At 39.8% G+C, this 25,207-nt stretch overlaps 1 protein-coding gene across 1 annotated transcript; it reads right to left on the bottom strand.

The window, feature by feature from the left end:
* Positions 1–5,508: 5,508 nt before the first annotated feature.
* Positions 5,509–24,963, bottom strand: cdc42ep3 (CDC42 effector protein (Rho GTPase binding) 3). Its single transcript, XM_072436680.1, has 2 exons — positions 24,804–24,963; positions 5,509–7,790 (listed from the first exon to the last, which is right to left on the bottom strand). Exon 2 carries the CDS (start codon positions 7,595–7,597, stop codon positions 6,599–6,601), a length of 999 nt encoding a protein of 332 aa, XP_072292781.1. The 5' UTR covers positions 7,598–7,790; positions 24,804–24,963; the 3' UTR covers positions 5,509–6,598.
* Between the last annotated feature and the right edge of the window lie 244 nt (positions 24,964–25,207).

The following is a 25,207-nucleotide window of genomic DNA, read 5'->3' as shown; positions in this document are numbered from 1 at the left end:
AGTACATCTTGGGTTTTCAGAGCACAGTTGTAATGAATGTAATTTGAAGCAGAAATGGTTCAAATCATTCTGGTGATGATTTATGGACTCAAAAACGGCACAAAAGACCTCAGGATTTCTACTTTGGAGGCCACAAATGTGATACTTTGTGTTGTCCGAGGCTCAGACGAGGAGCAGAAAAGACAAGCGTGTAAACAAGATACTGAAACAATGTTATAACATGGAAAAAAAGCGAGTTTTTCATCATTTGTCCTAAACAAACACTGAGTGAAGCTTGATTAAAACTGTCACTAATCCCTACTTCATCACAACTGAACTTTGATAGGACTTCAAACCTCAAAGAGCAGTCCCACACCGCCACAGGGACCCACACCACATGTTGACAAGCTGCCAGGACAGGCCTCTAACATCTGGAGCCTGGTGTTTTGCAGTGCGGTTGTACATGGATCATTTGAGGTCTGTGAGGAGATTTCAGAGGCCGACCGCACTGAACTGATGACAGCGGTGGAATAGAACCCGGACACAAGTATTTGCATGGGAAGTAAAGCGTGTAAACATGTGTGCTGATCAAATATGTTGTTTTGAGCATTGACGTTGGTTTGAGGCTGAGAAACAATGCTGAACTTGTTTTTTTGTAGTTTAGATTGGCGTAGCAACACTGTAGGAAAATGTATCCTTGGCCCTTCCCTCAATAATGGACTTAGGACAATCCCTCAACTATGAAATGTGGATAATTGTAACTTATTCATATGTATTGCTGTTTCTTTTTGAATGTTTTACTCAAACGTCGTGCTGTATTTTCTTGCTGGTTACGACAGGGCTCAAATAATGCGTGATAAATAATAAGTGTCTGTTTAATGTTTTGAGGAACTGTGTGTGGAATTCCATGTCACGCAGCGAGACACATTTCCTCTCAGGGACAATACAGTTTACATACTTCAAGACCCTAAGCCCCTTAATTATGTAGTTGCCTGACTCATTCTTACTAAAATATTCGTTCATTGTGAATTGGGTCTTGGTTTATGCTTTATCAAGTCTATTCAAGGTGTTCGGCCCCGTGACAGAGTGCGTTTCAGCAGTGACGGCCTGAACCACACGAGGCTGCACAGATTCCTCAAAGAGCACAGATGCTGTTTTGGGTTTATGAGTGTGACATTGGTTTGTACAGGGGCCGAGCTGGGAGTATGCTTGGGGCCCCTGTACAGAGGAGATCAGAGGGACTAAACCAGGACTAGAGTCGGACTGGGGGTGAGCGGGTTCAGAGGCTGCATGCATGAGCTGGGTCAACAAACAGGGCCCGGACGAAAAAAAGGCACTGACAGAGTTGAACAAAGTGAAGAGATAATAGACTTCAGATGATTCAAGGAGAGACATTGTAAGGGAATATGAAGGGCATTTGAAAAAGGACATATCATGCATTCCTGTTGCTTTAATCTACTATTTAACATTATTTTGTCTGATCGGGCAATCAGCTTTTCATATTATCTAACTAAAAATAATGTCCACATTTGAAAAACCTACTTTTCATCTATTTCCAGTGAGGAATTAAGGCATTGTGGCACCCTTTGATTTCAGCAGTGGGAATGAACAAGGAAAAAATGAATTAAACCCTTAGGCAACGTGAATGATAAGCTAATAGAGCCATGTTTTTGTTGTGAACTAAATTTGACAGCAGAACGAATCAGGCGATGGTTTGTGAACTTCAACACCAGGAGGAGTCTGGATTTGTACCTGTGATGCAACAACCCGGGGAAAGTCAAATGAAGTGATTTGTGAGCGCGCATAAGATGAGCTTGTAAACAGGATTAATGAGAAGCAATACAACTCCAATGTTATTACAGATGTATTAGCCATAAACCAGTTCAAAGCATCTGCATATGGGCTTAAAAGAAACTTATTTGGTGGGATAGTACCTCTTAAACATAACTTAGAGCTACAAGATGACTAAAAAAGAAAGAATCCCTCCATATACATCATCAATACACTACAGAGCAGAGTAAAGCAGCCTTGTTAACCTGATATGTGTTGGCAAGGGTCAAAGTTCACAGGTTAAAGTGGGCAAGTTATTGTCACCTGTGGCAAATGCGGGTGGTCACAAAACAAGAAGAACAGCAGGAAAGTCTAGTGGCCTTCAATCAAATGTGTTGTTCTTTTATAAATATATGTTTTTAATCAGCCTCAAGGTCTTCAACCTTTAAGAGCAAAAGCACCACCACTGGCCCCTTTCAAAATAAAACTCAGTTTATGCTTGACGTCTTGCCGAGGTCCAGTTTCTACTTTCTGAAGCCGCATGAGCTGCACAGATTATAAATACTGACGTTTGGTCTTCTGCTCCCCGTACATCTCATTTCCAGGCAGAATTTACCTGCAGAAAGTTTAATCCAAGCTTAATTTAGAAAGAGAAAGGTGCATCATGTAACTTTTTTGGAGTAAGGTCCACCACCTTTTGTCTCCAGCTTGCTTTCATGAAGATAGGGATACAATTATTGACATTGCAGCAAATCTCTTGTTTTTAATCCACCAATTACAGTTTCATTATATTTACTGTTTGTTCTCCGACTTTCTGTTTGTTAAAGCTACAATTCTGTGAACATCTCCGTGGAGACAAGCAGATGGCCGACCCTCCACCAGAAGTTACATTTTTATTATTTTACCCTTTTACCTATTTATTTATTTATTCATTCTTGTTTTTTAAGTGTGTCCAATTTGGGTCATTATCTGTCTTCGTTCTGTCATTCTCTAACTCAGCGGTCCTCATCCTTCTTCCTCACAAGGACCAATAAAATCACTATATATTTTTTTCAGGGGCCGGTCGAAGGGGATAAAGCCAGTTTCAATAGTGTAAAATGTGTACAAACCCTTCTATAACTTGTAAAATACCTTGTTACATATGTTTGCTGATTATTGGATTAATTGGCTGTACATTTTCATGGTTAAAACACATAATACTGGGATTAGCAACACAAATAATAACACATTTGCCTCTGGGGGCCGGTGCTTGGGGACCCCTGCTCCAACCCACCAACATAAACATTAAGAGTAAATAGATCAAGTTTATGGGTCAAATTAAGGTAGAATTTTCCACATAAAAAAAGAGAGAAAATATATTTACAGCAAAAGAAATGTCTGGTTTCCATGTGAGCACAAAAGAGAAGATTTAGTGCGTGGTTAAGTGGTCTGATTTCACAGAGGGGCATCGGCGTAATGAAAGAGCCCATGAAGGGATTACCCATCATCCCCTGGGCCGACAGCACACGACTCCTCCATCACCATTACAGGATTATGACTGGACATTAACCAAACTCTCAGCGGAAATAAATCACTTTAACTTATTAAGAGGCGGCAGTAAAAAGCTACTGTTTAGAAATGAGGCAAGAAAATGAAATGATAATCTAATGGTCATTGTAAAATCAATAAATGTATGCAATTTTCAACCAAAATTAAATGATCTATTTGATTGTACTTTATTTTAATCCACGCCACATTCGATTAACAGAAATGTAGTTCAGTTTGTGGAGGATTTTAAAATGAAATTAACAATGCACTTATTTGCGTTTAACACGGTTTATATCAGATAATGTTCTTGGTTTGTTTATTATTATTATACCATGGTATTTTCATTTTCTATTGTTTTTTTTTGTATTTTCACATTTTATTTTTTCTGTGTACTTTATAGACACTGTTCAACACTGATGTTGTTTTAAATGTATTTTATGAACACATTGTACATTGTTCACTGTATGAATTAGATATTGCATATGCTATGTCAAAACCAAAATTAGTCCCTCGGTTATTTTTCTTTTCAATTGAAATACAACAATAATCCATTGATCTTCTATTAAAAGGAGAGCTGTAGTAAAGATGTCTGCCTTTATTTTTACTGGCATTTCTTCACGCTCCGTAACAGAATGTTCTCAAGGCAAATCACAAACAAAACCATTATGCCCTTTTTCACAATCATGGATTTTGAAATAGTCGTATAAATGAGATTATTCTGCAACTGAGACCACATGTTCTCTTTTCCATGTTCTCTGTTGGTCAATTTAGGAAACGAGCCCACTTAGTTAAACCTTGTCCGTTTATTGACTTTTATAACCTCCATGTCGTCTCAGCCTGTGCCCTGAAGGACGGCCGAGGCATTTGAGTGGAAACAGCTGATTTATGCTGGACACTTGTGCTCTTCTGAGGCAGGAATGCTGGGAATGCATGGACCCTCCTCCGCCCCGGCCCTCACGCACACACGCACGCACACACGCACGCACACACACACGCACGGACATACAAAACACACACGCACGGACACACAAAACACACAGAACAAATGCAGCAGGCGCCGGGTCGGGCTGCCACTGCTGCTGTCCCGGGGCAGAATGCGAGGAGGGAATAAATCTGCCTCAGGACTGTCACACACGCCGGGCTGTTTGGAGCTGGAATCCTTTTGGTCTTGTTGTCACTTCAGTCCACTTCAGAAAGAGCAAGACACGTGTAAATGCGAGAGGTTCAGTTGTGATTTACAGGGGAGGTTCAGACGCACACATTCAGTCCAAATGCTTATCCAATTGATTAGTCTGTCTGCAGTGTTCAAAAGTACATGCTAGTGTTGTAGTTTGTCAGATTGATGTGTAGTTTGACTGTATCTACACTACACAAGACTAGGATTTCCCCAGACTAAATGTTCTTTTAAGATAATCCTTTATTGTCCCACATGGGGAAATTTCATTGATGCAACGCAGGTAAATACAGAGGTAGATACAGAAGAACAGAACAGATCACTTATAGGAAGTTTGATTAACCTAATAGGAAGCTTAAAAGTTATCAAATGTGTTTCAGGTTCATTATGTTATAATTCCACTTAAATTAAATAGAGTACAATCTTAAAACATTGGATTCTAAACGGATAAAATGTTTGTCATACTATAAAAAATAAAAAAAAAACCTCTGTTTGCATGTTTTAATTCCAAGCCTCTACTCTGACAATATTAGTTTTTAGCAGTGCATACGACTGAAGGAATTAGATTATAAGTACATTTCATATTGATTACTTAAGTTTTTATTTGTTTGTTTTGTGCTTTTTTTTCCATGTAAAGGACTTTGAATTACTTGTGCTCTACAAATAAACGTGCCTTTCTTGGCGCCAATGCCCTTCATTTCTGATTTCATACCTGCATCCTTTAGATTAATTCAAACATAAACACAGAGATCCAATAAAACCTTTCTCAGTTTCTCTGCAGACTTGGAATAATAGTAATGGTGATGGCCCTGGACATGGTCTTGGGTCAATAGTGACTTGCACGATGAATTTGTGTCAATGCACTTCTGGCTTCCATTCAACAAACTGCCAAGGAATTATCTATCTAATTGAATTCATAATGCATCTACTGAACAGTCATGTGGTCTGGAGAATATGAATACAGTCTAAGTACGTCTTACATTATTATCTTCACACATTTTCCTTCTGATGTCGTCGCTCCAAACTCTTTCCTCGGCGCGTCCAAGAAATCAGACCGGTTCGAACAAAATGATTTTATTTTGGTGTTACACTTTTCACAACACATGAATGCATAGTGTTACGCTATGTTCAAATGTGGCAAATGAATCCTGTGACTCGTCAAAAAAGTGCTTAGTTAACCACACTTGAAGTCACAAAATGCACTACGAAAAAATCAACGTTGTGTAAAAAAGCGAAACGACCTCTAGTTTAAGTTACCTTGCATGTAATGTGAACACAATAACAAGTCTAGCATTTTGTACAGTCAGTCAAAGGCACGATGGCTGTGGTTTTAGCTTTAACTCAAAAAGCACATGCATTTTAGTTTAAATAAGCCGCTAGCATGGCAAACACATGTAGAAGCTAACAAAGTCCTCATCCAAGCAGTCTCCAATAGCTCAATGACATATCCAGACATCATTTTGATTGATTTGAGTCTTTTTGTCCTTCGGGCTACACTGCAAAAACATTCAGGAGTTAAAATGACTTGAATTTGTAACCTTAAACTTAAATTGATTAGTTTTCACCAGTAAAGATTTATTTTCCCTAGAAAATGTGACTTGGTTTGAATATGTACCGTACCGTGTATATACATTTTTTTCAGTAATACTTCATAATAACTGCACTTTTAATTGCCTTAATAAAGCATGAACAGAAACTTAATTGATAATGAACAAATGGTTTTAAGAAAAACTCTTAATATACAATTTGTCATTGAATTAAGACTTTGTTCATGCTTCATTTAAGTTAAGTTAAGGTATAGTCATCATAAAATTTTACTATTTTTCTCATTATAAATAAATAGAAAAAAAATCTTAGTGTTTCTCTTTAATTGAACGCATCTTTTATAATAACAACAGTTTGAAAAAAATAATAATAAGATCAGTCAGATGATATAATTTGTCAAAGATTATTGGTCTTATCATGTATCGGTAAAATCACACCAATAAAAATCAATATGAAAAATTCAAGCAATTTTAATTCATGCTGATATCGTTTTTTGCTGTGTATAGCTCAATGATGAATCCAGACGCCATTTGGATTGCTTCGAGTCTCTCTGCACTTACTCTTTCACAAATTCCATAACTCCTCTCGGGATCCCATCACAGTTTAAGGCCTGCTCTTCACTGCTGTCGGCTTGTCCATAATATTCAACACATCATCCAAAATGGACGGCCCCAAATCCAGTTCGAGAGACAGGAGCGACCCCGTTATTTGGCTGAGCGAATCGTGCGAGGAGCTCTTTTCTTTGACGAACTCGAAGTCGAAATCACACATGCGCCCCTCGTCCACCCCACTGTCCCGGTCCACCCAATCTCCGTTACATTTTGGAAGCTCCTCCTTGAAGTTTAAGTCTTTGTCAAAGTATCCAAAACCGTTGCAATTTCCATTTTCGTTGTAGGTTTTGGGCTTGTAATCATCTTTAATGCTCTCGAAGCTATCGCTGCTAGCATCGCTGTTGAGACTTCCGTTCGTCTTGTAGCTGCTGAAGGATGACAACTTGTCGCTCCAGTTTGATTTAGTCATTTTGGCCTTGGATTTTGATTTATGCTTTTTCTCCAGCAAATCAAGCAGGACGTCGGGCTTGGACAGCATCTCTGTGTTGGGCGACGAAGGCTCGCTCCCAAACACATCCATTGATCGCAACAACGCATCCATCTGCAAGATCTCCACTTCTTCGACGTGATCTGGCTTAATGGGCGGACCCAAAATGTCCTCCAATGGCTCTGGTGGCATTGAGTACACGTGTGAAGACATCATCGGCAGGGACAGTGCTTGACAGCCGCCGATTGTTGGGAGAGAAATTGCGTTTTTCAATACGGGGGAAGGAGTCTCGGCGTAAGAATCGTTGCCGGTGCTGTTTGCTCTTGTGTATTCGCCCTGGACGCCATATTGGATTTCTTTCCCAGGTAGAAGCTCGTAGTTGCCTTGGAGAAAAGATATATCTCCAAAAGTGTCCCTCTGTCCCCCTCTTCCAATGTGAATGGTGTGGCGGAAATCCCCGAGCGGAGGGCTAATCATATCTGGTGACAAGATGTCGCGGAGTCTGCATTTCTTGCCCTTCTTGTTGGGGGCGGGTTTAAGGTAGATGGGCGCTTTTGCCGGCATGGCTGTATCGGAAAGAGATCAGATACTCTGGACAGGACAATATGAAGTGTAGAATCAGCAATGGACCTTTCCTCTCGGGACAAGGTCGAGTTACATTCTCAATAAAGGCCCCAGAAATGATGGCGACTACAAGGACATTGATCTTGAAACTCGATTCCAAGAGGCAACGGGTCTGGTCAATCGGTCAATCCCCCTGGAAAAAAGAGAAGTGTTTGTTAGTTTACATTTAAAGCTAAGTCAGAATTTGAGGACATCATTTACTGAACAATCTCGGTACCATTTTATAATAACTGTATCTTCATTAGCCTTAATAAACTATGAATAAAGTGTATTAAGAATGATTCAGGCTTAGCAGCTCATAAGCGCCAGGGTATTAACCTGCATTGCACCAATGAAATTTCCCCATGTGGGACAATAAAGGATTATCTTATCTTATCTTATCTTAAGTTATCAAGCCTGAATCATTCTTACTAAAATATTTATTCATCCATCCCATCCATTTTCTACCGCTTGTTCCCTTTCGGGGTCGCGGGTGACTGGAGCCTGTCCCAGTGACTTCGGGCCTTAGGCGGGGTACACCCTGGACAGTGGCCAACTTGTCGCAGGGCCAACACAGAGACATAGACATTACAGACAGTTCACGCTCACATTCATTCATTAGGGCCAATTTAGAGTTACCAATTTTTACCTAACACATGCATGTCTTTGGATGGTGGGAGGAAGCCGGAGAACCCGGAGAGAACCCACGGTAACACGGGGAGAACATGCAGACTCCACCCATGGGAATCGAACCCATGATCTCCTTCTTGGGAGGCAACCGCCTTTGCCACCGTGTAAGTATATTTATTCATGAATTAATTTTGTTTGATCATTTACAGTCTGCCTCTCAGCCAATCATACTTTCATGCTATTCACATAAATGCACTCTCTCTGCCCTCCATTACCATGCACTTTTACCAACAATCATCCCATTTTGGCTACTGCAGCAGATCAGCCAATCATACTTTCATGCTATTCACATAAATGCACTCTCTCTGCCCTCCATTACCATGCACTTTCACCAACAATCATCCCATTTCGGCTACTGCAGCAGATCAGCCTGCCCAGTCTCCCCGTAATGCTACCCATCACCATCACCAAGGTCAAAATCGTTTCCCAACTAATACTCATTACATCACTGACCGCTGTCTCCATGGAGATATTACCTCGTCTTGTGTATTTTGTATTCATAAATAGTCAAAGTTATTTAGGATTGAATGCATGTCTGTTATTTTGAATTTTGCTCACTGACAATGGCACTGAACTCTAGTGAAGTCTTCCACCGTATGGCATCAAACATCTCCATGGAGACAAGCAGGCGACGCTACTAGGTTAAGTTACAGGTCAGATCCGTGGAGAGATGACACCACTTGAAGTATGGATTTTTTTTTCAAGGAAGGTTTGAGCAATAACAACAACAGAAACAAATAGATCAGTTGAAAGCCATGCTGATAATGCAAGATAGGGATTGGCTGATATCAACAACATTAAATAGTCTTTGCTTTATCTCTATTGCAATAGTCAGACAATATTTTCACAATGCGTCAGGAGTGTACTGAAATGTCTCTGTAAATGTCTTGGTTGAGGTTCAAGTATCGCACATGAATGGACCATAGAATGAATCAAAAAAAGGCAGAATTACTCTTTACTTGCTTACTTTCTATAGCCTTGTTTGGTAGATTACACTGGGCTTTTTGTCATTTTCAACCATTTTATTTAGGTGATATACTCAATATTCTAATTTTGCATATCTCCATAACAACAATTACGTTATAATCCATTTTTCAAAACACCCCCTACCTTTAATCCCAGTAAACAACAATAATAATTATGTAGCGGCGATGATGGCTTTCGCCTCCCGCACGACCGCCTTCCCGCACGACCGCCTTCCCACCCGTCCATGTTTTCTGCTGCGTTTTGCGGCAGACCAAACGAAGCTCAGTAATTCACCGTTGATGATTGCGTAGTTTGCGATTCAAATAGTAGTTTGTCCTGACAAATTGCAAGATTGTGCTGAACGCAGACCTGAGCAGGGAGAAAGAGAGAGAGCCTCGGTGACCCGTGACTTTTCATTGATGTTCAGGGGGTCAAAGTATAAAGTCTAAAGAATAAAGTCTTAAGAATAATAATTCTAATGCTAATGCTATGACCGCGGCGCGTAGCAAATGTCCCATCAAAATAAAAGAGGAAGAGGAAGTGAAGGCATTCATTGCGCCTCTGCTGGCCAATTGTGAAAATACACAATATCTGCAATGCACTTTTTTCATGGCGTCTCGAGGAGAATATAAACCATGAGTTTCAAACAAATCAGACAATGTTGAGTTTTTCACACAATGGGTAGGGGGCGCTATAGAATCAATTTGTTACATGGGTATTTATTTCCAATCAGACATAAAAACGCATTAGTGAGTGAAATATGAGCTCCGCAGATCAATTCCAATAGGCGTGACTTGTCCTCGAAAAAACAGGAAATTAAGCCTTTTTTGAGGGCGTGTTACGCAGAGACCGTAAAAAATATCAACATTCTTTGAATATTTATTACATTTCAAAGTCTTTAGATGCAAAAGGTGTTGTTTTGAGCTCGATCGGACGAAAAACCTACGACAAGTACAATTTAAAAAAATATATATATATATGTGATTCAACATGGCTGACTTCCTGTTTCTCATAGATCGATGCTCCAGGTGTGTTTTACTCATCAAAGGTAGCTCACCTTTAATCCCAGTAAACAACAATAATAATAATCTCCAACTGAAAAAGGGACATAGTGCACCTTTAAACACCAGATTCTATTCATTCATAATGGACCATTCACCTTTGCACCTCACTTCAAATATGTATCGGTTGATATAGTGTTATGTATTGCAGCCCATAGCAACCGATATTGATATTTCTGTACAATATATTAGACACATTAACATCACATTCACACCAGTAAGTTGAATGTCACTGGCATTGCAAATGTTTCTGTTTATGTCAATCCAAGCAACAGAGATGGAAACGCGGGAGGGGCAGCGAGTGGGACGGGACAAAGAGTCATTGTGCATTTACTTTGTGTTATATTCATATGGGATCTGTGAATATTTCTTGTCTTACTGTTGCATTTCTTTTTTTAAGGATGTCCTGTCCTGGAGGCTTTATTAGACAGGACATAGTGTGAAATAGGGATGAGACTGGGGAAGGACATTGCAGCAAACTGTCGACAATATTTAATCAGAATCGATTCCAAGAAGTACTTTTCCAATCATTAAACTTCACAGATACCAATATTTAAGATAAGATAAGATAAGATAAGATAATCCTTTATTGTCCCACATGGGGAAATTTCATTGGTGCAACGCAGGTAGATACAGAGATAGATACAGAAGAACAGATCACTTATAGGAAGTCTGAAAAACACTTTCAGTAGAAGATCTCCTATAAATAAATAAAAACTCCCATAGACAAATAAATACATAAATACCATTGCATGTGATCCCGACAGTAATTGCACATGAATATGTGTCACGACAGCACATAGATTGCACATGAAGGACCCAACATAATCCAATATGCTCTGCCAATAAAAGCTTGTTTTATTATAAGCTGTATAAGAGTTGCTTTGTCACATTTTGGACTCTTCACACGGAAGTGTTCGAACTGAACTTGCACATTCTTGGTTTTATAAGCAAAATATCACCTGGAGACTTAAGACTAATTGGCTATACGCTAATATCTTGGACAGAACTGTGTACATATAATGTGAATATACATGTTAAAGTGTAGTGTAGTGTAAGTGTAATACTTGAATTAGTCAAGTAAAAGTAACATTGCAATAAAAGTACTTTGCTATTTGTTCTGAAGGTTACATTTAAAAGAGTGACTTTTGTTTGGATATTTCTATGGACCTGCTGTTTTTGAATGCTGTGTCGCAACACTGGAATTTCCCCACTATCTTATCTTATGTAAAAACACTAATCATTTGTATTACTGTAATTCTTTTCTGACTTTATGCAATAGGAAAGATTCAGAAACTGTGCTCAATCATTATGGACTCTTAGTATTGTATAAATGTGATATTAGTTTAGTATTCTGAGTCATAACTTCTTTCTCTGCTTTTGGTGAGTACAATATTCTGAACATCTGAGCATGTGCAGGTCCTCCAGCTCTACAGAATTCGAGGCTGGGCTGCTTGCGCTGCTCTAAACACGTGTCCACACCCGGCCTGGCCCCTGTGTCTTTGGGCCCCTGTGTCTCTGTATCTCTGCTAATGTTCACCAGCTGTGGCTCCGGTCTACACCAGGGACTTCAGAAGGATCCGGGCTGGACCGGGCAAATCCTGAGACACGCATCAACCATAAAAGAGTAAGGAAAGAGAGCGACAGAGGGACAGGGCCAGGCTACTGCTTAGACATGCATCACTGTAACACCGAGCGACCGGGGGGAGCGAGGGGGGATCTGAAGGGAAGGAGCTTAGAAGGATTGTGAAGATTATTTAAAATCAAGTGCATCTTGAAGCTCAAAGAGACATCCAACATTTTAGACCAATTTAAAACAAAGCCCCACCATCCTTTTGATATTTTGTTCAAATGGAAATCCAACAATGAGACCTTCAAGGTGACTAAACCTGATTTAGAACAGATTTGTGTCCGGCTTAGACCAAGTCCAGACCTGGTTTAGTCCTGAGGGCTGTTCCATAAAAAACATCCACAAACTCCATAGGCGTCAGTGGATGTGTTTGTTTTATTTTTGTACATTTGCCTCCAGGGGCAGCTCCAGTCATTCCTTGTGAATGAGCCACACATGGGTGAAACTGCTTTATTAAATAAGACAACCGTTCACATAAACCTGTTAGCTGATTGTGTCACAGCAGCACTACAAGTTTTGACCTCACAAATATCACAAGAGTGCTCGCTGGTGGTGCAGTGGTTGATTCCAGCGCTCTCTCCCCCCATTCACGCTACAACTGTCCAACATAAATAAATAATGATAATAATCATGGTGGCCAGGTTATAATAAAAGGACAGTAATCTTGTATGTGAGCCCAGTGTGTGCACGGCCTTAAGGCGCACACAGATAACAATAATGAGCGGAACAGGAAACTCAATTACAAATCAAGTCCAATAGCCTTCTTTTAATTGGATTTGTCAGTATTTTTAGGCTGTACTTGTAAATGTGTGACGTGTAATTTGCCTGAGGGTGGCTTGTTAAAGGAAATGCCTTTTCTCCCTGGTTCTTGTCTGCAGTTCTATCAGCTGACTCATCCTCTGTGAGCTGTGTCCATGTCCTCTTATGGTTAATGACATTTCACTATGAAACCTTTTCACATTTCTCTTCTAAGTTATTTACAGATTTAGTGTTTGGGACGATGGCTTGGTGATATAGCAATAAATATATATAATTTATTGCTATATCATGTCCGGTCTCTTTTCCAAGAACCGTATATGTGGATTTCTTTAACTGCTGATAATTCTCCAACCTTTTGTAAATCATTTTAAGTTGTAAAGTTGTTTCAAATGTTATCTTACGATGTAATGTAAGATTTATTCTATACCTGCAACTTTGATCACATGCATTTGTGTCCCAGGGAAAAAAGTGTGTTATTTTGCATGAAGTTGCTATAACTGTAACATTAGTCTAGTTATTGTAATTGTGTGTAAATGATTCAACAAGCATGTTGTTAAAAAATTGTTTTGGAGTTTTCTTTTTCTTTCAATGAAATCCTCTTAGGCACAGTGTGGTCTTATATTATTATTATTGTGTGAAGGTGAAGTGAGGGGGTGGACAGGAGAGAAGGGAAGGGCACTGCAGAGACAAGACTTTGCCCATTTATAGACATATTTACTTTTGAATGCACCGTCAGCGCCGAGTGTCCCACAGAAGATCCTGCATGGGCGGTCGAAGAGTAGAGAAAAAAAGAAAAGCAACGTCCAGTGAAAAACGTCCAAATTCCTGAAGACTTTGTGCCGGCCCGATCGCGGACAGTTAAAGTAGGCTGTGTTTATTCAGAGGCACATTAGAGAGCAGCCACACAGGGAGAGCCAATCCAGAGAACACACTTGGGCCGCTTCCACCTACATTAAACTTCCTTTGTTATGGCCTGACTGGAGGTATGCACAAGCTCGGGCTCAAGTGAGAGACAAAGACGTGTTTTCTTTCGCGGCTCCCTCTGGATGTGGGTCGTTCACCTGTGCAAAACAGTTGACTAAAAGGAAAGCATACATTTTTAGGGTGATTTTGGTGGATCGAAAAGGCAAACTATGGATAGGTGGATGAATCCCGGTTTGGGACATCTTTTTTCAGCAAAATAGCGTCATTAATTTCATTATTTGCAAATGTTAACGCCTAAAGCGACTTAAAGACTGACTGTGGAGGCTCTGCAGGGACTAAAAACACAAATAATGACTGATAAAAAGGGACTATGGCTTATATATTAGTATTATAAGTTAGTACAAATAGTATACGTGGATGCCCCTGTTAGGTATTTGCGTCTTGCTTCAATTATATTATATTCATCATCTTTTATATCATGATAACACTTTCAGTACGCTTAAACCAATGGAGATTTTAAAATGCTAATTGCTAAACTTAGCGCTCAAGCTTGTTCCACTGGACTTTTGTTTTGCAAGTCTGGCCAGAAAGTTTGTGATGTTCGATGCCAAGCTCTATAGCCAAAAACATCTTCAATTTAACCCTAATAATGATGAATTATTTCAAACCGCAGAATGGCAAATGGCACATCTAAATTACATTGTTTTAGACTTCGCGCCAACTTCGACCCAAGCCAGCTCGCAAATTCCCCCCCAAATCCTGTCCTATTTTTGAAAGCTGCTTTAAAATAAGTCTGGATTTACGCTCCGGCTCTTTGTAAGGGTGGTCTTTTTAAGAATGTGCTTTTCCTTTGACTTTAGCAGATGTCCTGAGAGCCCGTATAAACCTGTCTCCTCTCTGCAGGGCGATATATATACGGCCGTGACAAACTGTTGATTCTGACCATGTGGAAGTGACCGGCTGTGAACGGAGCGGGCCCGCGCGCCGCCCGGGAGAGTTTGCACGCGCTCGGCCCGACATGGCGGTTCTGAATGCGCTCCATGTGTGTGAATGAGAGACTCTGTTTGCTCTTGTGTTGACACAGAGTGAAAGGGGAGAGGGCTGCCGTTGTGTTTGCTGCGTAAGGATTGTAATGTTTGGTATTGCCGTTGTACAAATACATGTGTTTTCCAGATGTCCACCTGCTTCTCTCTGTGGATCAAGAGGTCGAGTCTGCGGAGACGTCCGAGCGTAATGAGAGGGCGCGTTTTCCCGAGGTATTTCTGAGCAGTAGAAACACCTGTAATTGAATAAATGCTGATTGAATGAGTCTGTGCACTGTTCAAGGCAAAGCGATAACGTTTCCATGGAGATAAGCATGCGACGGGGGGAATGTGGCGTATTCTTCTTGCACAGTTGAGCCAATGTGTTTTTTGGATGGTTCACACAAAAATGTAAATAGAATGTTGACGTTTCAGACGGGCTGTGACAAACAATGATGTCGTAGTTAATCCAGCGATTGTTATTTGGATTGAATCAATTTGTTGTTTGTGTCGCGAAAGGCTGGAGAATATGAGATTTTTAATTAAAAACAATTAAATGACATGAAGATGCTGTTGAGGATGTTTACAACAAAATAGGTTTTTCAGCAAAAAAAGATCAGGAAAAATAAACTTCTCACAGTCATAGTTTAGAAAAACGACTATTAAATGGCTTATTTAGTTGAGAATTACTTCAATGATCAATTAGTTATGATTAATCAATTAACTTGTGTCAGCCCTATTTGAGATCAATTCAATTTGAGTATAGTTTAATAGTATTTTTATTTTTCAGTGGAGGCACAAGAACAATATGCTATTTTTGATAAGTTTATTAAAATTATGTTTTTAACCAATATATATAAGTATATAACCAAGAGTACATTCTTCTTGGTTGTGTCAGTGCTTTCTCTCCTCTCTTTCATTCCTCTTTTACTCGATGTTCATGACCTTGAGTTCAAACCGTGACAAATGCTCCGAAACTCCCAGCCAAACCTGCAGGCCACAAAACATAGCTCCAAAAACGTGCTTTCCATGAGCGAACACAGAGGTCGTTCTTCCAAATTAACTTAACCAACTATTGATTATTGGATAACCGTTGCTAAATTACAACAACAACAACCGCCTGGACTGGAGCCACGCTTTAAAAATCCCAGCGATGCATTTAAACCAGATGATTGCAAAAATCTATACCGTGGACAAATCTGTGGGGAAAACCAGATACGGTGGAATTTTGTGGGATTTTCGAGGTTTTTGTGGTTTGAGGAAGAAAAATAGTGTTACCATATTAAATTCTATATGGGATACGGAAAAGCCGCGGGTCTTTGTACTCGACAAAACATGTGCATTGGGACTCATAAAGTCTTAGCACATAGAAGGGAGAAGTTCAGGTTCAATGTCTTTGTATGCGCATTATGTAAGAAGAGTTAATGCACAAAATGGAACACGTTTTGATGCAAAGAACATCAAATGGCGTTAGTTCAAAGAAACATTTTTACTACTTGAGTGTTCTTGGTTTGCATGCATTTCCTTTGGTCCAAACTAATTGTGACCAGTCAATTACTAAAATAAATGTAATAGTATTTTAAAAAAATCACAGTAGTTATCTGGACTACACAGACTCTGAAACACATGCAAATTGTCAATATCAGATTTTCATCAATTATAAGGCTTCAAATTCAAAATGTACAAATTGTCAAAATGTTTCCACCTTCGTTGGATGGGCATTGACCTTTGACCCCCCAATATGCATTCTGTATGGAAATAATAATGCAATGATAGAGTCAAAACTCAATTGCGGTTAAAGTTAAACAAATGACAGTATTTTAAGACCCTTCTGAAAGGCCTGAAAATGCAATCATTGACACTGTTTCTAGATGTGTCCCTAACAGTTTTATGTTATGTCTGTTTTATAAGAAATGTTTCATCAGTGGCTTATGTTGTAGAAGCCTCTTGTTCTGGACTCCTTTGAAATCTCAATGGGACTTTCTTAATTAAATAACAGTTAAATACAGTAAAACTTAAAATGAAGTGAAAAAAAGGCTAAATTTGACCAATTTCTCCACAAAACCCAAAGAGTTGTTGGTTTGACGCCTGCTCTTACTTGCAATCGGACCTTTACCTGTCATTGGATCACTTTATACTTCTCCATGTCTGTGTTTGGCGCAGAATAACTCCTAAAGTCCACGTTTGTCGTCGAGCAGTGAGGATAGAGCAGCTCTTCTAGATTCAAATGAATGGTTCGTGTGTTAGTGAGCGTTTCCTCTGACGTCAGCTGTCTCTGTCGGACTGACCCACTCAGACATGTTCAGAGAAGGGACTGAACTGGCTTGTAATGTTATTGTGGTGCACGTAGAGTAGTGGCTGTGCATATTTGTGCCAATAAATCCTCTCAGGTTACACTTCCAAGCTTCAGAAGTCATATTTAGCATAGCCGGCTTTAACTCTTAATGAATCCAACCTAATAAAAGAAATCTGGGATTAAAATGTGCAAAGGTCAAGTCCAGCTTAAGCAGCAACAAAGGCAAATAAATCAATTATATTTGCCTATAATTGGGACGTCCTGAGAAGCTACAGCCTGCTGCCCCGCTAACCCACTGAATCTATTTGAGTCGCTATTAGAATGAACAGGTGCATTGTGGGATGTGTCACCGTGCCCACTTTTGGAGAAGGTCCAGAAGTGAATGAGCGCAGCACGTGTTGTTTGGACCGTGCCGTCTCTATCTGCAGACTGGGTTCTGTTACAGCTCAGGGGAAGTGAAGGATTGGGTAGCGCCTTATTTTAAAACGTGTCTGAGTGAGAAGCCAGGATCGCCGCTGGTGATCGGGAAGTTCATGGTAAAACTTGGAAACAGCTGCTTTTCTGCTGCAGCCATGGGAAAAGTCGTGTTTACTGCGGCGCGTTTAAAACCACACCAAAAGACGTCAACAAACCGTGTTTCAAAGCTCTTTTACCCTGAAACTTCAGTCTGGTCGGGCAAAGAATAGTTTGAGCTTGTTGCTTTTTTCACAGATATTTCTTCTCTGTTTATTTGGAATTAATGTTTTGTAAATGTTTATTATAATGTTTATAAGACACAGAGGTGAAACAAAAAGAAAATAAAGTGTAACAGGTACAAATTATCCAAAGTTTGACAGTGAATATTTCAGATAAGTGATGATTTTCTCCATTTTATAAAAGTACATTTTTGTTTTTTGCCAGACGTGGACATTTGGTGCATCTAATTTCTTCTTCTTGTTTTCATTGTAGGAGTTTTAAGTTAAGAGGGTAAAATGAATTGGCATCCTGCACTTGAATTTAGTTGGATATTTCTGCACTGACATAATCTATTCACGTATTTTTGCAGGTTTGATGTCCCAAGTTCATCGTTTTCTCTCATGTATAGTTTATTGTCTCAGGCTAAAATGCGTGGACAATACCCACCTTAATAATGATAACATTGCTCTTCAATATTTAATTTGACTGCATTGCTACATTTCTTGTTATTTGTTCAAACTGTCGTGCACTTGAGATGCAGTGTTTTCAGCAGCTTCCATTATTAGTGCGGGAGTACGTGATATTCAGGGTTATTTTTAGAGGTTTGTTGCTGTTTTGTAGTGTACGTCAAACAACAGTATCAAAGAGTAAAGAATATTATTACTGGTACTGTATGTTGTTTCTTTGTGAAGTTATTTTTACTGATTACTGTAAAATTTTAGTCTTTTTTTGTTTTGTGTGCCATTTTTTATTGAGCAGCACTAGAGAACATTGCATTTTTTATAACCTATGCTCTAATTGTTGGTATAATGTATGTATAGAAACCTGTCTACCGTCCAACCTAAACCTTCTACCTGTGGGTATAAATAAAGTGACCTGAAATTTAATACTCTGTCCCGGGAAAACAAACATGGGACAAATTAATTTCACGTGGAGGCGAACGATATTTTAGAAATCCTCCCTCATCTCTAAAAAAATCCTTTGACGCCAATATTAACTTTACGATTCAACATACCAAACTCTCCAACATTTGATACCGCCTCTTTTGCCACATCTCCACAAATAACCTTTAAAAAACACAGAAATCTCCGCCAACATACTTCAGCGTGTCGTCGGGTCGGCGGCCGCTCTGCTCTGGACGCCTCTCGCGCCTCTTTTAGCCACGAGAGCCAAAGTGTTAGCGCTGATAAATGCAGCGCCGCTATCAAGCAATTAAAGTAATGGCCCGATCCGTCTGGGTATTTCTGGGCTCCGCGCTCGGTCACGTGCGGGCGAAGTGGGTCAGAGCATTCTTAAACTTACAGTAGTCTAAACAAATGGAGCAGGGGGAAGATGCATGGCCTATAATGTACAGAGAAATGTAAGCGCAGAGGCAGCTGCTCACGGTGTGACCGCGGCATGACTTCCACTCCTCCTGTGGAAATAGAAAGCACTAAATATTCCTCGCGTGATGGGATTACTGTGCTGACAAACGCACAGACCCGATGACTCCCCGTAGGAGCGGCATACGCGTTTCAAATATGCAATGACCTGGCAACCTGATGCTTTTTGTGCACAGAATGAGGTCAGGGCTTTGGACTTTATTTTTGCCATCTATTTGATCTGTATTGGTGATGATGACATGAAACTATATCTGACACCGCCATCTTAACACCTGTGGAGATGTGTTTTTGCAGGTGCACCTTTAGGTTTAGCTGAACATACGTATCTGGGAATCTAAAGCGTTACGAATTGAGAGATCGAATTCTAACTACAGCCAAACTAGTGCATTAAAAAGCGCCATGTGTGTTGTTTACAGCGCGGCTTCAGGCTAATGAAGAAACGGTATCATAGAGTCATAGATACACATGGTACAGAGTCATGAGCATTATGACCTGCGGGTGTTTGTGCAGACGATGGAGGTTTTAGTGAGGAATAAAGACAAAAACAAGACATAACAAATAGACAAAGATAAAGGCTCAAGCTGTGGTTCCATAACGTTTTACAGTTGTGCACCTTCTGATTTGACACGCTTGAAAACCTTTGAATAGAGCACAGTATACTTTAAACTTAACCACATGCTTTATATTGAAATTAGACAAGCCAGAGAGAAAAGTATAATACACATTCTTATCAAATAAAGACAAAATGGAAATTTCCTTTTCTTTTTTCCTCCATAACTCTTTTGTGTGAGTGTCAATCTGCTGTACTCCTGGAGGTGCTCGTACCAGTTTGTTAAGCACTGATTTTAAGGATATTTCAAGATTATTTAACTCTTTGTCTAATTGTTTGACCCCTATACTACGTTCCGATATACAGTTCACTGCTGTGAGAACAGTCATAATTTCTCATAGCGCTGAAAGCCATGGATAAAAGCCAATGCAAATCTATTGTCAGTCGACCCTTTAATTTAAGTGGTCAGCTCTTTTCAAAATAAAACCACTTCCTTCCTGTGACCATACATTTTGTCCTAGCTACAACAATCACTCTCAAGCCACATAAGAAGCTATAAGGACGGTACTTATATTTCAAATAGGAAAGTTGAATACACAAAGCACCATTTCAAGTAATGATAAAACACTACAATTTAACATAATTAACTGACTCATGTAATGAGCCAAAACACAGTGGAAAGGAGCTATAATTAGACTAAAATGCTACGTAATAACTCATGTGTCAACTAGTTATTTGAAACCCTCAGTTCAACAAAGTCTTGCATTACATGTACCATCCATCACCACCACATAGAGTTTAGAAATGGCCAAACAACTGACAAATAAAAGGAAATATAGCTTGTGATATAATTATAAAGCTGAAGTGTCTTTAAATGTAAAAACCCTCCTTGGTTTGGCCTTGGATCGAAACAGGTTTGCAGCCACTAAAGCCCTAAATAGCTGAAAGACCCTCTCTTTTGAGGTTGTTATAAAAAGCAAGCGCACATACCACACGAGCTAATGGCCGCCTGCGCTCGACCCAGGCTGTTTGTTACATGAAGAACCTCAATTACAAGGGACAAAACCGTGCATTTGGGGGTATTGTGGCCACACCAGAACTACAGGGAAAAGCAGGGTGGAGTGTTTAGTCATGTCTTTTCTCCTCTGGCTGCCCTCCGTACCACCCAAAGTCAGAGACGGCTGTGTTAAAGCCTTTTTAGGTCCCGTACTAGGCTGAATTTACCTTAGCATTTATTATAATATTGTTTCCGCTATCTGTTTGTGTTGTTTGTTGTGATCTTGCAGATGTTGCTGTTTCCTGCTCTATAATTATCACAACTGTCAGGCCCATGAGTCTACATAGGTTTTTACTTTGTTTTGTACACTTGGATTATGTGTCTCCCTGCAGGCAAAAATCGAGAATAAAGTAGTCTAAAATGGCTAAAATGGTATGTCAGATGGCTGAAGAGATAGATGTTTTGTAGTGAAATGAATCCGAGCGTTAAAATTGTTAGAAAGAGATTGAAGAGCTTGAAAATTACTATCAGATGGAAGTCAAAAAGTCTTGATTTCCGTTCAGATATCCAGATGACTTCCTTTGAAACATTTTCTACCCTGGACGGCTCCTGTATGATTGAAGTATCACACTGACTTATTAGAAAGAGGTGTATGGCCTTTGAAAACCATTTTGAGTGGAAACACCTACATGAAGGATGACTTAGTAGTGATGGGCGATACCAGTGTTTTTTGTTGTGATCATATACTAAGTAATTCTATGGAAAGTATTGCAATATCAATTTGATACTGATACCAATTAATTTGACACAAAAAAGGCAAAGAAACTCCACCTATTGAGCATAATGATGACATCATTATCCTCGCCCCATGCCAGTATGAGTCAGTATATATCAATATCTTGGTATCAATCTGCCCATCACTGATACTTGATACTGATACTGATACTGAATGTTCTGCAGAATGTCTGGAGACAAACTTGGAGACAAAAATTGGTCGTATTTCAAGGTTTTTAACAATAGACTAGTGAAATAAAAGCTGTAAATGTGTTAAAACCACATCACCTAAAAAGGGAGGATATGCTGTCTCTAAAATGGTGCTTCCACTTATTCCTGATAGCAGCGTTTAGCGTTAGCTTTCATGTTGTCAGACGCATGCAGCCAAGCCAAAAAAAGCAGAGCGCTCAAGGATATCGGATGTCTCCTCACTCTGGCTCTGAACTGCACATGTTTGAGGGATGTTTCACGCACGCTTCCACACCTTACATTACAAGACTTACAAGGCCCTTCTGCTCAAGAGGGAGGCTTTAATGTGACACAGAGTGAGAATTAAAAGGTTGTAATTTAGTTTGAGCTGATTTTACGATTTGGACTGAGACAAAGGGAAATGATTCAGTCAATAGCACAAGAAGAACACAATACATAAGTAATGAAATATAAATAAAACAAGCAAAATAGGTCAAAATAGATCAAAACTATTGAACGTATTGGAACATATTCATAGGTTTCAGCTCTCTGTTTTAAGGTGGCATTTAGAGTACTTTTGATCATTGCAAAACATTTAGTTTAGTGGTTCTTGAAGTTTTTACACCAAGTACTGTCACCGATCTCTACTGGGTCTAAAACAAGATTATTATATATAAGCCAGGTAAACACTAGTTTTAACCAAGAAACTATCGGAAGGAGGACAGAAAAACGTGTCAAATTGACTACACTAAGCAAATAGTAGACCAGTCTGAGATACACTGCTACAGGGAAATGCTGCACATTTTTCAGGACTTGGATTGACACATTTTGACAGAATTGGACATTAGACACAACATGTCAAGGAAGGTCGACAAAAACTAAAATGAATGTTTTTTGTCACACTTTTACACAATTCTTGAACATTATCCAGTGTTTGCCAGATATTTGATCAATGATTTGTATTATTTGACTTAGTCTTGCCTGTATTAGATGAGTATTGTGATGTTGTCATGTGTTGGCAACGTTTTGGGTTCACACTTGTCATTAATTGGTCCTAAATTGAGCCCATTTTACTCCTCCTTTATTCCTGAACTTGCACAGGTTTTGTTTTGAGTTCAGTCCTAGTTTGGTCCCAATTTTGATGTGGTGAATGCAAGACCTATAGACCTATTTTTTCCTGGTTTAGACCTGGTTTAGTCTTGGTTTGGCCCTGGTTTAGTCTTGGTTTAGCCCTGGTTTAGTCTTGGTTTGGCCCTGGTTTAGTCTTGGTTTGGCCCTGGTTTAGTCTTGGTTTAGCCCTGGTTTAGTCTTGGTTTGGCCCTGGTTTAGTCTTGGTTTAGCCCTGGTTTAGTCTTGGTTTGGCCCTGGTTTAGTCTTGGTTTAGCCCTGGTTTAGTCTTGGTTTGGCCCTGGTTTAGTCTTGGTTTGGCCCTGGTTTAGTCTTGGTTTGGCTCTAGTTTAGTCTTGGTTTGGCCCTGGTTTAGTCTTGGTTTGGCCCTGGTTTAGTCTTGGTTTGGCTCTAGTTTAGTCTTGGTTTGGCCCTGGTTTAGTCTTGGTTTGGCCCTGGTTTAGTCTTGGTTTGGCCCTGGTTTAGTCTTGGTTTAGCCCTGGTTTAGTCTTGGTTTAGCCCTGGTTTAGTCTTGGTTTAGCCCTGGTTTAGTCTTGGCTTGGCCCTGGTTTAGTCTTGGTTTAGCCCTGGTTTAGTCTTGGTTTAGCCCTGGTTTAGTCTTAGTTTGGCCCTGGTTTAGTCTTGGTTTAGCCCTGGTTTAGTCTTGGTTTGGCCCTGGTTTGTTTAGTCTTAGTTTGGCCCTGGTTTAGTCTTGGTTTGGCCCTGGTTTAGTCTTGGTTTGGCCCTGGTTTAGTCTTGGTTTAGCCCTGGTTTAGTCTTGGTTTAGCCCTGGTCTATAGGCTGCGCTAACGCTTGAACACGTCACCATTTTTGGATCTAAATGTGGAGCGAATTGTTGGCATACCTAAACCATTAACATTTGCATTGAAATTTGACAGATGCCTAAAGAAGCTCTCCATTTACTTTGACTGCAGGACCATTTCATCAGCAGTTACTGGTTAAACATAGCTTCACTTGTATTCCTCAGACACTATGACACACCTTTGAGACATTCTGGATAAACTTGGGAGGTTTTTATGGAAGAAGGAGGAAGCTAGCAACAGACTCGCTAATGAAAATTCGAGTCATGCCCTTTGCACACGTCCTTAAAACTACTTTGGAGATAAGATTAAGCAAGTGTGACACAAAATATGCTTGGAAAACGGCAAACATATAGTTATCATGTCCATAAAATATCAATGTTTGTTTTTGGTTACCATGTCTTGACCAAAATGCTTTGACTCCAATTTCTTATTTGTTAAATATTATCTGTATTTTTTATATTATATGCATGGTTAATATTGAATATGTGGAGTATATAAAGCATGATCTAGCTTGAATAAACCAAACTAACTGGTAAGAAACAATATAAAAACAGGATCTATAGAGAGAAATAGCCATATGTTCAGGAAATCTTAAGTTATCTCTTCAAAATCGCTTCAAAGTGAATTACATGATGTCAAAAGTGTGAAGAGTCAGCCAGTTCTTTTTGCCACTGAGCCTTCTTTCATTAGTATTCCTGCCTGCTCTGACATTTCTCACTGCAGAGAGCATTTCAGTCCAAGAATGAAGCACTTACATGAGACCAGACAAGCCAGCGACAAACTATTCCTACCATTCTTACCATAGTTTTCACATTTGCACCTTCAAATTTATCTGCACACGCTATTTCCCCCCCACTGCAGCAAGCCTCACATCCAGCTCTGTCCATCTCTAGAGTTAAAAATGGCAAATATTTCACTCCTACTCACCTCCAAGTCTTCAGCAATCCATTCTGAATGCGCCACAATACAACCGCATCATTTGTACAGTCAATTCGGTCTGTATTTATGTCTAATTTACCTTTTATACTTTTCAATAATCCACAAAATGATGTATGCAAACAAATCTCACCTTGAAATACCCTGCTATCCAACTGCAACATACACAATTCTGCCTTAGAATTCACTCATACACTACGTTTTCTTCTGCAAAACTCATATTTTTGTCTTAAAATGTAGAAAATCTTGCCTCTAAACCGCAGCCATTCTAGTTTAAATCCACACATGAACAACCATACAATATAATGAATCGACATGACCAATCTTGCAGTGAATAGCAACCGTTCATCCTCAACTAAACCCTTCAAAATGTCCAAAATCTCACCCTTGAATGCGTGCTATCCCGGTCTTGCAGTAGCAGCAGCAGCAGCAGTAGCTCGATGGCTTTCTCGTGGCGGTGTGAATGCCTCTCTGTGTTGACACGGCTTCTTGTCTGCCGGACAGCTGTTTTAGAATGAGCTCCTCTTGCCTTTCCTCTCCTCCTCCTCCTCCTCCTCCTCCTTTCCTCTGCGCAGTCTCCTCCCTCCAATTCTCGCTTCCTAGTCCCTGCCGGCTCTTCGCTCTTGCTCTCTTTTCGGTTGCACCTGTGAATGCCTGTCTTTTTCTCAAACGCTTTGGTCTGGTTCTGTGTGTTTCTCAAAATGTAGTGCCCGGAATTGTTCTGGCTTTTATGAGGTTTTATAGTTGAAGAGCTGATTCTTATTTGAGTTTTAGTTTAATCCTGTTTAG

The sequence above is a fragment of the Eucyclogobius newberryi genome, unplaced genomic scaffold (genome assembly GCF_026437365.1).
Source record: "Eucyclogobius newberryi isolate DKJ021-1_F unplaced genomic scaffold, fEucNew1.0.hap1 SCAF_8, whole genome shotgun sequence".
Taxonomy (NCBI): domain Eukaryota; kingdom Metazoa; phylum Chordata; class Actinopteri; order Gobiiformes; family Gobiidae; genus Eucyclogobius; species Eucyclogobius newberryi.
Note: the sequence above shows the minus strand (reverse complement) of the source record. Positions and strands in the feature narration are given on the sequence as shown.